The following is a 13,805-nucleotide window of genomic DNA, read 5'->3' as shown; positions in this document are numbered from 1 at the left end:
AGTCCCCCATGAGGACCAGGGCTTGTGAACATGACGCTGCTCTTATCTGTCTATAGAGGGCCTCATCTGTTCGGTCTTCCTGGTCGGGTGGTCTGTAGCAGAGCCCCACTATAATGTCACCTGTCCCTGCCCTCCCTTTAATCCTGACCCATAAACTCTCAGTCAGCTCCTCATCCATCCCCAAGCAGAGCTCCATGCACTCCAGCTGGTCATTGGCATAGAGGGCAACACCCCCCTCCTCATCTCCCCTGCCTGTCCTTCCTAAAGAGCCTGTATTCTCCCATTCCAGCACTCCAGTCATAGGAGCCATCCCACCATACATCCTCAAGTACAAAAAGAAACCAGGTATTTAAGTCTTATGCCTGTAAGACTTTAAGAGCAGGAATAAAAAAGCAGAAATTCAGTGTACTGATTTCAACAGGGCACACTGAGCTAGCCCTAAGGAATCAGATCAATTCTGAAAGCTCAGTATTAATAAAAGATAAAACCTCTACTGTTAATAGAAGCCATAGGAACATCTTTGCTTCCTTATCACAAGGTTTAGGAATTTAATTTTACATGAAGTAGCTACCAAACTGAGCCAAGGCAGAAATACACATCTACGGGGTCTGGGGTGTTGGGTTTGTTGTTTTGGTTTGGTTTAGGGGGGTAGAGAGTGAGTGTTGTTCATTTTTAAAGAAAGTAAATGACAATTTACAATTTTTACCACAACAAACAGAAAGAGATGTTTCTGAAAAGGTAGCAGTATTAAGTGCCTTGTATTCAGCGTTTTATGCTCAATGTGTAACCTCTTTAAAACAGAGTAGATCATAACTTGCTACAGAGTACTCATTCTACTCCCCTTATATCCAGTATCTATAGCTTTTTCCCCTGCCCGTCTCACACATCCACACACACTCTCTCCTTCCTTTTATATATAACCATACATAGGCCTTTTTTTTTGCATCCCATAAGGAATTGGGCAGACCCACGGCATGCAGGGAGGCGGGGACGCGCCACCAGCAGCAGGACCCCCCTGCCTCAGTTGCACAGTGCGGTCACGGTCTCACAGCGCACACAAGTCAATTGTTTCCCCTTTTCCAGTACGTGAATACATTCAGAGTTACAATACACAACATTATGGGACCAAAGACATACTAATCAATTGATTGAAGCCCAGAACAAGTAGACAACACAATGGAGGATATGGAATTTCAGTTCAGGGTCTGCTCCCTCTGTGAACACGAACCCCATGTGAAGGGGGGCTCACTACAATGATCACAGATGAATCAGTGAGAATTAAATGTAATGCCTGTCTGGAGGGGCATCACACAGCAGCGGGTTGGTCTCACAGCTTAATTACTTAAAGGTACTCATGTCCTTCTCAACTGCCTCCATGTGCAACTCCATCGCTTCAGGGCACCTCCAGCCTCCCACCTCGGCCTCCAACAGATGCTTAGAAGCAGCACAGGAAATTACCCTTAGGGTTCAATGCTTCCAAGCATTTACAGCTTTTTTATTACTAAACTAAATTTCTATAAATATGTCAAAGTAATTGAGGACCTTAAAACACTTTAAGTTTATAAATTTTAAAACACTTTAAGTTTATAAATTAAGGAGTGCCCAATTAGGCAGGAATGCCCAAACAGGTGCCTGGATAAAACTTAACCCCTGATTAGCCCCTTTAAAGAACTGCTTACCGTAAAAAAAAACCCTCATTAATCCAGCTAGATTTTTTTTTTCACTGAGGAATATAAATCCTTAAACTTTCCATTTCTGTTCTGTTAGATGTAATTTTCAGATTGCTATTTTTTCAAGAACATAGAAAATAGAAATCACAGTCCATTTGGTGGCCCGTACACTTGACAGCCAACAGTTGCCACACATACACATGCTACTAATCAACACAGAGAGGATGTTACCTAAAGGCCCTCTCCAAGTATTAAAGACCTCACTCAACCGTACAAGCAACACACTACTGCAAAGCCAACTATTAAAACAAAATACAGCATGTCAGCATATTTCATAAACAGGTTCTACTGAAGTCAAACATTAAAAAAAAATTGAAGAGAGCATCTGATATTAAAATGGAAATACTGTTCCTATTCTATCTGTCCTTCTGCCCCCATTAATCCCTATCTCAGCACTAGAAAGTATAAGCACAGTGACCTCTTGCAGATCAGTCCAGGTCTATCTGCAGGATTAGATTCAGTGGATGGCTCAGGGTGCCAGAATATTTTCCAAGGGCACTTTATTTGCTGTCTGAAGATACTCTTGAAAATGATTTCTCAGTCATTAATTATGCATTCAATTTCTTATAATCAGTTCTTTTAATTAGTATCCCAGGCAGCTTTGCTGAGGATCCCACACTTTTAGTAATTAGGGGCAGTTTGTTGCCCCTAATTAACTTCAGACATAGCAAGACTCTATTCAGCTGTTTTTATGTTTGCATTGCATATTCTGTCCTGCTTTACTGGCTCAGAAGGGAGACCGCCCTTTTGTGCTATTTATCTCATTAGGTTCCATCTCCCTTTCTTGACTCTGTGTTAGTTGCTGTATTTTAAATCTGACCCCCTCTGAAGTCACATCTACACTGGCAAGCAGTTTGACATCAGAAAAGTGCAACTGTACAATGAAACAGTTCACACTAAGGACCTAACAACACCCACCCTAAATACATTTCAGGAGGCTTTACCTCAGTTTGGTTGCACAGACTTAATGTGCTCCCAGAATGTAACTTGTGGTTTACCTTTGCCCACACACAGTCATATTCATGCAGTCCAAACCAGAACTCTGCAAGTGGGACGAGGAGGGTGACTTTAAAGCACACTCCTGATCCAAGTGAAATGGTGATGCAGATCATGATGTTGTCACTGATTAAGTGTGTTACCTTTGGGGATGATCTTACTTCCTAAAAGTGTCTCAATTATCTCAGCAGATCATACTTCTGCAGCTCCTGGACAGTAGCCATGATCACTGCACTACAGCCCAACACCATCAGGCATGGATTAGTAAAATACAGCAGTCAGGTTTAGAAATACATTTTCATAAAGAAGAACTCTGCCACCTGTACAGTCTCCTTCCCCTGTGTGCTGCTCTGCATAATTAAGTGGACTTGTAACAGATACAGATTGTAATACAGCAAGAGGGCTTTAACCATTTTACTTATTTTATCACATCTCTGTGATCTCTTGAAGGCCATTCCAGACTGAGTTCTGACTAACAAGTGTAGTTACCAAATTAATGTGTTAATAATCTATTAGAGTTTAAATACACAGAACACATAAAACAGCTAGTGGTTTACTAAAAATCTGAATAATTTTGTTGCCATTTTAAATAAATAATACTTCTCTTTCTTACATGATGCTTTTCATCTACAGACAGCAAGTTGTGTTAAAGTAGCAGAAAGACAGTTGTAATCCAGTTGCTCCAATGCAACTTTGAAGAAGAGCCAAAGACCACCGATAATGCCTAGCCCTGTTCACTGCGTATCACTGTCCTTCCTAGTGATTTAGAAAGTAAAGAGGTCTTAAAAATTTCCAACCTCAGCCTGTGGAAGGTGGAGGCAAAGAGGGGAACAAACAAATCTTCATCTTGCAAGTCCCATAAGGTACTAACCATGTCTGAGAGAGCCGTGCACCAAAATACTCACATATTCTGATACCAGTGGGTGACTGATGTGCAGATCAAGCAGATCGCCTTTAGATAACATGGTTAAGAATGACATTCTTAATTTATTTCCTTTTCAGCAACACATGAGCAAAATATATCTATATATCCACAGGCTGCCAGATCTCATAATTCTCATACCTTTATAGGATGCTTTGGTTTTTATATTTCAAGTGGTAAAGCAGAAGGCTTATATACACAAAACATAGCTAGTCATTTCTGAACATTTATTATCAAGGAAAAAGGCGTGGAAGCATTAAGGGTACCTAAAAACTTGGATAGCAGAGAAAGAGAACTTTAAAAGTTGGCCTTAAAAGTCTCAAGAGATGTTTCTGAAGTAATTTAATTTGGGAGCAAAGCATGCTGAAAAGAACCCCAAACCACATAAATGAGATTGGTAGAGTTTGTATCACAGAACATTTAAGCTAAAATGTGTCTCATTACTTCATAACCACGTACTAGCACTCTCAGAATCTCAACCATTTGTAGCACATACATGGTTACAAGAATCATATTGCATTTGGTGTTAAATCACCACAAGCTGAATCTAAGTGTCCATTCAGGCAAATATTCCAACTCCGCAAGTTGAAGATTACTAGAAAAAAAAATTTCTAATGGAGTTTGCTAACTTCCATCTCCAAATAATACTGCTATTTGTTGCTCTTCCATCTCCACTGGTAAGAGACTGAAAAATCCTCTGTCTTTTAATGACACTCTAGAAAGGAAGAGAGTCAGAGGGGAACTGATTGCTAAGATGATTTAATATCAGATCTATACCAAACAACCACTTCTTTATTTCTTTTCTTTGCTTATGCTCCATCCATAAGGAGATCAAAACAAAAAAAAATTTAAAACCTGGTCAATATTAATATTTTAACACTAATGCATATTTGATGTATTAAACAGTTGGAATGGTGAAACATTTGTAGAACACTTTTGAATGAGAAACGGCCGCCAGTACCTTGCTACAAGGCCTCAGAATACATAATTTAGAAATAAATGAAGGAACACATGAGCAATAGGCACAAACTAGGGATGCTCCCCAGCAAAAGCCAGCAAGATAAATATTCAGCATAGACTGCCTGGAGGTGGATTTTTTTTAAAAAAAAAAAAAAAAAAGCCTCATGAATTCACCATAAGAAAAACCTAAACACGTAAGAACTGCATTCTACAGAAAAAAAATTGAGACCATGAAACACTGTTTTCCCCAATGAACTATATCCTACAACTCTGATTTCCACAGACACCAACTTCTGAGCACCAAGTTTCTCATCAACTATTTGCCCTTGCTATTCTGTATTACACTGACATGGATATTGAGACTATTCACTTTTTTCCCAGCTTAATCCTTATCTCTTCTTCTTAGCCCAATATCTTTCTTGCAAACTCTTATCCCCAAGATATTCCTCCTTCGTTTCATACTGAAAAGCATAACTCTCACAACCAGTGGATTTCTATGCCACAAATCCATTCCTCTTAACTTTGTCACTGTCCTTGCTGCACAGTTCCTCTACTCCAAAATTAATTCAGTTCTACGTGCTTTCTCAATACCTTCAACTCAGTCCATGAAACTCTCCACCACTGATTTCCATTTGCCCCCTAATCTTTGTATATGTACACCACCTCTTTGGAGATCTCATTGATACACTATCTGAGCTTTGTCCTTTCTTCCACATCCTATGTCTGTGGCCCATACAAGTCTACTCAAAGTACTATCCTAAGGATTTTTTCTGTGTGTCTATACTATCACTCAGAGTATCCCTCCAGCACTTTGATTAAACAGAAGCTGCAGGCCTCTATTTCCAAAACCCCACAGCCAAGACAACTGAACATAAACGAATAATGAATGCATTGAGAGAAAAATGGAAACAGAGCTGGAGAAAAATTCTTGTACAATCTTCTAATTTTTCTTCACCAGGTCATGTAGCTAAAGAACTACTCACTGTAGCTCTGTTCATTCTTCACAATGCTGTTAATTAATGCTTTTCCCCTTCCTGACAGGAAAAACACTCAAGAACATTCTTAAACTTATGCATACAAGTAATCACTCTTGAAAAGAAGCATATGCTTTATGTCCTTGCTGCAAAATAAATAAGAACCAGAAATAAATTCTTTTGGGCAAGTACCATCAACTTCTAGAGAATTTTAAACAAAAAATGAAAAGCCTTCAATGCTGTGAAAATAACCTCCAAAACACAAACCTAAGCTGATGCAGCCTGGTACCCACATGCAAACACTCTGCCTCTCCTGCTGCTCAGAGTTTCCCCCACACACCAACGAACTGAAAACTGCCTTTTCACAGCTGCTATTCTGAAACCTGGGGGAATCAGCTGCAATGCACAAAAACTGGGTTGCTTTCAATTCGGTGCCAGCACTTCTAGGCAGAAGCGAGCACTGGAGATAGGCACTAGGCAAAGAGAACGGTCCAGCAGATGCTGTTCCTCTCCCTGTCTCCTCTCCTGAACAGCAATAACTAGAAATCAAGGAGAAGTGTGAGTACCAGACCTGTGCATGCCACAGCCATCAGCAGGCAGCAAAAGAAGTAAGTTGGAAAGAAATAGAGGCAGCACCTTTGCAGCCACTGCACCAAAAAAAAACTGTATGAAAAGAGACTTGAAGATTAATAAGTTTAAAAACCTCAGAGGCTGGCGCCCAGTTCAGACAGAATAATACACTAACTGGGGCTCCGTACAGGTAATATGGGACCAGAGCAAGGCACAAAGACTAACACCCCAACACACATCCTTCAATCAGCAGAGGAGAGCCAAACACCCTCCTAGTAGAAGATGCGTCATCCCATCTTTCCCCATGGACACCTCTTGGGTTGATAAATGGGAAGTAAGTTTTGTCCCTGAGCTGTTAGCTTTCCAGTTCTAGCAAGCATATGAATAAAAGGGAAGCAGCAGGATACAGGGATGTGCTAAGCTAGCAAAGTAGGAGACATCTGCACACAAAAAAGAAAGGATAACAGGCAAGTAGAACACAGAGATACATTAAAAAAGCAAAACAATATGTACCGAAAGCAACTTCAGGATGATATTTACCAATATTAAAGAGAAATGCTACAAAGCCAGAAAGAGAAAAACCAAATCTAATAAGCAGTATGCAAATGGAGAGGTGATTGGTTAGTGGTGTCCCCAAACATGAACTGGTGACAACAGGTATGCATGAGGGAGCAAGGGGGCGAAATGGTAAATTTGCTTTTATAGAAATACATAACTCAATGAATAGTCAGCTAGCAACCCACAAGTATTTTCTGGCAATATTCTGCAGTTAAAAACATGATAATATTTTGATATACTGCCCCTCTCCAGATAAAGGGAAAGGAATATGGTTCAGAAGAGAAAATAATATTTTCACCAGCTTTGTTCTTCCATGGCAGCAATGAGTATGTTTCTCAGATGATGTCACAGAAAGTTATAAGATTATAAGTTATATAAGTTATAAGGACAAGATGAGCCAATTTGGTATTTCTGTTTCTCTGTTACCAATGGTTTAGATACACAAAATATAATGTGAGCATAACAACTGCCTGCAAAAGGTGAGAAATGCAAGGCAGCCCAGCCAGCCAATTCCCCCATATTGTTCCTGCAGATAGCAACAGTCAGCTGATCCTTCAAACTCCCTGTCAGCTCCTCTCTGAAAAAAAAAAAATAGTGTCTTCCTCAAGCACTTTACATGGTGTATTTGCCAACAGAGTTAACACATTTGTCAAACTGCATGGGTGACAAAAAAAAAGAAACAAAACAAACAACCTCAGGTCATTCATTCAGAAAAAAAATTAAAAATTTTCCCCCTCAAATATTAATAGTTAAAAAATAATCAAAGGCAAGTATGGGTAAAATATGCAGGGAAAAGAAAAGAAGCAAGCAAAAGAAGAGACTGATGAATTTTTCAGCATAGTAAACCAGGTTTGCAGACTGTCCCTAGATGTCCACTTCACTACACAGCTGTTTACCAAAGCCTCATTTTCCCAGCATGTTGCCTAGCTTTTGGCCAAGCCACACCAATCAATGCTGAGCTGGCAGGACAGCAGAAGAATTTAAGATTAAAACAAAACTCTGATGGACTGTCATTTCTGAAGTGGTGTTGGTAACTAGAAGGCTCTGCTTCTTTCATCATCCTTCAGTATTTCTTCAGCTACGGTTGACTCAATTGCCCATCGTAAGCAACTTTCCTACTGCAAGAAAGAACAGCTTCTTCCCAAAGAGCAAGTTCTGACTGGGGTGAAAGGATCTATTTGCAAATAATCTTGTCTCAACATGTACAGGGCTGTGTAGGCCACCATCTTAATGAGCTTTGATGGGATTTACCAAATTACTGTATACTCACCTGACTGAAAACAAAATACACGCAGCTTAGAGCATCGTGACAAGGTGTTATCAAGGTGTTTGTGATGGGAAAAAAACGAGAGGCAAATGAATAGATTTAAAATTACTTTCTGAAACAATTCACAAAATAATTTGAAATTTGTAAAGGAAACGTTGACGGTGGGAATGGAAGATGTCTTCCTAGAAAGCTCTTTAGCAGAATTTTGACCAGATGGCCAAGTTTTACAGCTAAGCTCTTCCTCTGATATGTGTCTAGAGTTTCTGGGAACAATGGCTGTGGATGTACTCTCCTTGCTACCTTATCAGTGGGGAAAACAGCATCTTGTGAAGGAGGCTGAGAAGCTGAGACAATTTTTCTTTCCCAAAACACACTCAGCCAATAAATAAATAGATACACATCACCAGTTAAAAAGCAAGGAAAAGTGGGGCTAGGGGCAGGAAAAATAAAGACACTGAAAATAAAACCCTGATCCAGAGAATGACGTCTATCCCTGTAACTAACATTTTCCTGATAAAGTTATTTAGTGTACACATATCATACCTCTCCTTTAGAAGTAAAGTCCAGGAAACAGGAAATAACAAACTCATGGAGTTTAGCTGAAAATAAATTACTGATTACTACCATTCCTACTTTTGAGAATTAACTAGAAGTCAATAGTTTTGATCTATTCATGATTGAGCAGGTGGACAGAAGAGAAGAAATCGAAGGAAAATAGGTCGTCACATATTCAGGAAATAAACTCATTTAGTTATGATTTCTAAACAGCCAGCTCAATTACTTCTGCTACTTACCACCTATGAAAGAAAAACTTGAATTATCAGCTTTGATGTACTAAGCCTTTCATGCACTACAAAATCTTGTTTAGCATAAGAGTGTTCCTCCTCCTCCAGTCTTGAGTTTGTGTGACCACTTGATTACTAGAGCAAATTTAAAATGTTGAGGAAGCAAAACACTGGAAGAACACCTTTTTTGTTAGTTAATTGTAGCATTTCACTGTCCCTTCCTTCCACAGGAACTTTAACTCTGATTCATTCCCCAGATACAGAACCCGCCTTTGGCATACACTCCTTGAGTAAAACTGAGTATGTACACAGAAGCATACAACTGATTAGTACAAACCACAGTTACCAGAGTCATCATCTAATCACTGACTCTGTGTACGTTCACATACACTACTTTCCCTTAACGGAAGACAGCCACACAGGGAATGCATTTCTTTTCACCATCTAAATCCCATTCTATGGACAAATTCAATCTGTTGGTTTGAGATTCAGTTTAGGTGGGGTAGGAGAGAAGAAGGAAGAAGAATGGAATTAGTTAACTGTTCTATTCTTCTCTTTTGTTGGACAAGAAAGGAAGTGTGGAGAGGCAGAAAAAGAAAGATGCTGAAATACGTTCCACAGGACTCATTAAAAAAAAAAAGTGGAAACTACAAAGTGTCTTTAAACCAGGAACAGACAAACCTTGATAAAAGTATGACATGTAATGCATTGATGCATTAATATTTCTCTAAAAGTTTGGAAAATACATGACCAAATGTCCATAAATATCTACTGAATATATGTTACTAAGTACATATTAGTTCTACTCTGTAGAACTAACTCCATCTTTGTCAGGATCTGCTACCCCACCTTGAAAAAAAATCATGCCATGCTTCAGTTCTACATCTCCAGTATTAGCTTATTCTTTCTCCTCCACCACAAATCTACCAGCAACCAAAGACAGGATGTAATAGCAGGTCACCAACTAACTCTGAACAGTTAAAAAAGAGTATTTCTACCACATATCCTACAGATTAAAAAAAGAAATGCAGCTGAATTATAAAAGCATGTGTTTCAGAAAAGTCTGGGCTGAAGTACATTGAATCTGGCATTAAAAACAAGTTAACAGAGTTGATGGACTCTGGTGAGTTGATAGTTCTTTTTTTTTTCTTAAAGTTGATTTTTTTTTAATTAATCTTAGCTCAGCTGTATTGTGATTGATAATTTTACTTGTGAGAAGAAATAAGGATGAGAAAGGACAACAGAGGAGTGAAACACTGCCTGCATTTAAAATTATTTAATTAGTGTAACTCAGTCCATTGAGTATGATGGTTTCAAGATACTGTATATAGTACTTTTTAATATGATACTGAAGCAAGAACAGAAGAAGCCAGCCATATTGTAAAGCATTTCCTTACTGATACTACAATGCAACTGAGGATATTTGATATATGAATTCCATCTCATTCCCTTACTGGATAATATGTTCCACATTAAAAAAGCAAACTGCATTCTGCAATATTTGCTCAGCAATATGCCAAATGAACTGGCAGAAAGAACAAATTACTTCTGCTCTTAAGCAGGGTGGATACTATTCTTAGGTTATCAGGAAGACTGCTGGTGCAAAAGCATTACGAAGGGAGCACAGACAGAGACAGGCGGACTGGGCTGGGAGCTGGAACCAGAGCATCACAGGTTCTGGTTTGAAATCATACCTTGGATCACTTATCCACTGATGATGGGGCAGGACGTGCAGAAGTTAACAGCTCCAGTTAAATAACACAGGTAAGGAATCTCAGTCCAGCTCACAACGGACAGCCAGCCATGTAACAGGAGTCAGACATGAAGTGAAAGAGCAAAAGATTAAGGGACACTCCACATCTGTATCATACCTTGGCAGTGAGAAAATTCATTCAGGAAATAAGACAGACTTTTACCCTATGGAATATGAGTCCAGCTATCACACATCTAAAGTGTCTTACTAAAGGACACAGTGTAAGACAGGTGGCTGCACTCTCATTTCTAAGGCAGACACAGAGCCACCATACAGCACAGAGGGCAAAAATTAGAGCACAAAAGAGTGCTCCTCCGTACGGCTCTCAGCAATCCTGAACTATCAAAGCAGATTTTCTGAACTCTCAAAACTCAGGACCAGTTCTGCTATCCTATACTTAGTAATTCACTGGGCAATATATCAAATTGTCAAATAAGAGGAAGGATGTTTATGTGCATTTCATTATTTCTAGAGAAAAGTGCAGCCTCTAGAACTAATTTTTTTTTGTGTTATGTCTTATTTTAAAACACTAGTTCCTGACCAGCAAAAGACAAATCATCCTTGTTCTGCAGATAAATTCCTAAATATGATAAAAATCTATTTCTACATATATTAGTTACACCAGAAGTCAGAGTTCATTTAAAACCAGTAATTAGCGAGAGCAGTATTTAAATTTAGGTATCAAGTCAATTCTGCAAATCATTCCATTCATTGCTCATATGTTAAATCCATAACTGTTGTATTTCTGTATTCACTGCACATCAGTAATCTCTTTTCATATCTTATTAATAAAAATTATTAATACTGTAGTTATTGTTAAAACACAGTTCCCGTACTTGGTAACTGAGATCAGTCAGAACTTCTAATGGTTCAGTATCTTCTGCAGTTGATAGGCACAAGTTGTAACTTGGAAGCAGATGAGGAAATTTCATCAAGACGTGGACAATGCAACACCGGAGCAGGTCACACAGATGGGCTGTGGGATCTCCTCTCCAGAGGCTTCTAAGCCTCCTGCTTGAACCTAGACTGATACCAACACTACATCAGGTCAGCTTTGGCTTTGTCCAGTGGGAAATCACAGTTAGGTGACCTCCAGATATCCCTTCAAAGTATAATTTCTGTGTTGACTCTGTTTTGGGGTGGGAAGTCCTCAGGGGGGTGAAAATTCTCATTTTGGCAGATTTTCTTTAGCTGCCTGCTTACAAGATATCTTTATACAGGCTTTAAAGTACCTAACAATAAAAACAAAATGTTCTTCCAGAAATAATCTTATTATTACCACCATGTTAACTTGTCAGAGAATTCACTAAGCACAAATTACCTATAGCAGGCATAATTCAGACACCTCAAAATATTTAGTACTGGATTTTACAAACCCATCCAGACATGGAAGTACCAAGATCATAAGAAGCCAAGTGGAACCGAATTCTTTTATCATTAACCCTCTGGAAAGTGATGTAGAAGAGGTTTTTTTTTGATTTGGGTTTGTTCGTTTTATATATATATATATATTTTACTTTCAGTTCTGTAAAGTTTTTAGGCCAAAGATTTCAATAACTCAGCTTTCAAGTGGTTATCTGGAAATGCAGTGCCTTGTTTCAAAACTTTAAGTACTGTAAGTAACAGAGAATAAGCACTATTACAGCATAAATACCTACCAGGTACCTGCCAATTCTCAAGAGCTTGTCTCTAATGTACAAGATGCAAAGAACAATTTTGGTCAACCTTCAGTAGCAGGCCATTCTCATCACAAACACGTATGTTAATTGTTTCTCTGTACAGAGAGGCCGCACTTAATAATTAATGAAACAAAATAGTTTCCTCGTTCACCTCTGTATTATGGCTGAATTTGCTCGAGTTGGGTACAGATGGTCAGAATACGACTTGCAGGAGGCACCTCTGGGAGGTTTAACTCCATCCCTCACGCAGCGCCGAGAGGCAGAAACATCTCCTCCCCGGTGAGCGCCCCCCCCGGCCTGGCGCCCGCACTCTCTGCTCCCATTTCCTCCGCACGGCGACTTTTACGCGCCGCTTTAAAAACTTAATCGACTGACGGATTTCTAGGCGAGCGGGCTGCTTTGGAGAACACGGCTTTGCGACACCCTGCCCTAACACCGCCTGCGCTTGCGGGGCCGCCGGCGGCGCCCCCCCCCCGCCCCGCCCGGGCCGGCGCAACCTGTTGCGGGCCGGAGCGCGGCGGCGGCGGCAGCGCGGCCCTCGCCGGCGGGCGGGCACGGGGTGCGCCGGCGGGGGGCGAGCGCAGGCGGCGGGGACCGGAGCAGGGCGGGAGAGGGGGAGGCGGGGGCTCACCTTCTGCTGCCGGCGGGCCATGTCCGTGGGCTGCTTGGCGTTGAAGGGGTGCGCGATGCACCTCGCGATGAAGACGTAGAGCTGCAGCCGGAGCCGCTTCTCCCGCTCCTCTCGCTGCAGGCGCTCCTGCTCCTCCCGGCCCTCGCTCAGCACCGAGGGGCTGGGGCTGGGGCTAGCCGCCCGCGCCGCGCCGGCCTCCCTGCCCCGCGGGTCCCGGGGCGGCGGCGGCAGCGAGCGCGGCGAGCCGCCGCCCGCCGCCACCAGCACGTCCCGCCGCTCCTCTTCCAGCACCTCATCGGACTCCTCCTCGCTGGAGGAAGGGTCCAGCATCGCGCTCGGGGGGCGCACCCCGCGGCCGGGCGCGGAGCGAGGCGGGGAGCAGCGCGCACCTTTCCGGACACGTCGAGTTTACACACAGACTGTTTCCGACCGGCGGCAGCCGGCGGGCGGGAGCCGAGGGGCGGGGAGGGGAGGCGGGGTTTGGGAAGGGGGTCGAGCCTGGGTTGCCGTGGGAATTGCTCCGAGCAGCTCCCGGCGGAGGCGGGGCCGGGGCCGGGCTAACACCTTCGCCCGCCCCGGCGGGGGGCTGCGGCCCGCAGGTGGCTGGTCCGAGGGCGGCCGCGCCGCACCTGCCCTGACTCCGCTCGGCTCGGCTCGGCGCGGCTCGGCTCGGCTCGGCTCGGCGCCCTGCGACAAGGGCAGCTGCTGGCCGGGAACGCCCGTGGCCCTGCCTAGCCCCGCTGCGCCGCTCGGACCCTGCCGGTCCTGGCAGCGGCTGGCCCGGCTGCGCCCTGCCCCGCGTGGGAAACGCGCCCGCCGCTCGCCAAGCCGGCTCAGACACACGGGGGGACACCGTGCTGGGGGGGAGCGGTGGACTGTGCCCCCCACTCGGCTCGGCTCGGCTCGGCTCGCCGCCGACCCCGAGCTCGCTGGCATCCTCTGCCATGTAGTGTGGGGGAAAAACGAGAGAAATCTCAAAC

The 13,805-nt window shown here is 42.6% G+C and overlaps 1 protein-coding gene across 9 annotated transcripts in view; it reads right to left on the bottom strand.

Annotated features, from left to right (window-relative positions):
* Nucleotides 1–13,231, bottom strand: part of CADPS2 (calcium dependent secretion activator 2) — a 321,289-nt gene extending 308,058 nt beyond the window's left edge. For 8 of the 9 annotated variants that reach the window (XM_074870153.1, XM_074870154.1, XM_074870157.1 and 5 more), the window contains exon 1: nucleotides 12,826–13,231. In XM_074870153.1, coding sequence (XP_074726254.1) covers nucleotides 12,826–13,155 — 330 coding nt within the window. In that variant the 5' untranslated portion in view covers nucleotides 13,156–13,231. Of the gene's footprint in view, nucleotides 1–11,351; nucleotides 11,371–12,825 lie in introns of those variants that run through there. The other variant, XM_074870162.1, reaches the window with a different exon arrangement.
* Between the last annotated feature and the right edge of the window lie 574 nt (nucleotides 13,232–13,805).

This window comes from Strix uralensis, chromosome 5 (genome assembly GCF_047716275.1).
Source record: "Strix uralensis isolate ZFMK-TIS-50842 chromosome 5, bStrUra1, whole genome shotgun sequence".
NCBI lineage: Eukaryota > Metazoa > Chordata > Aves > Strigiformes > Strigidae > Strix > Strix uralensis.
This window is presented reverse-complemented; position numbering and strand designations above follow the sequence as displayed.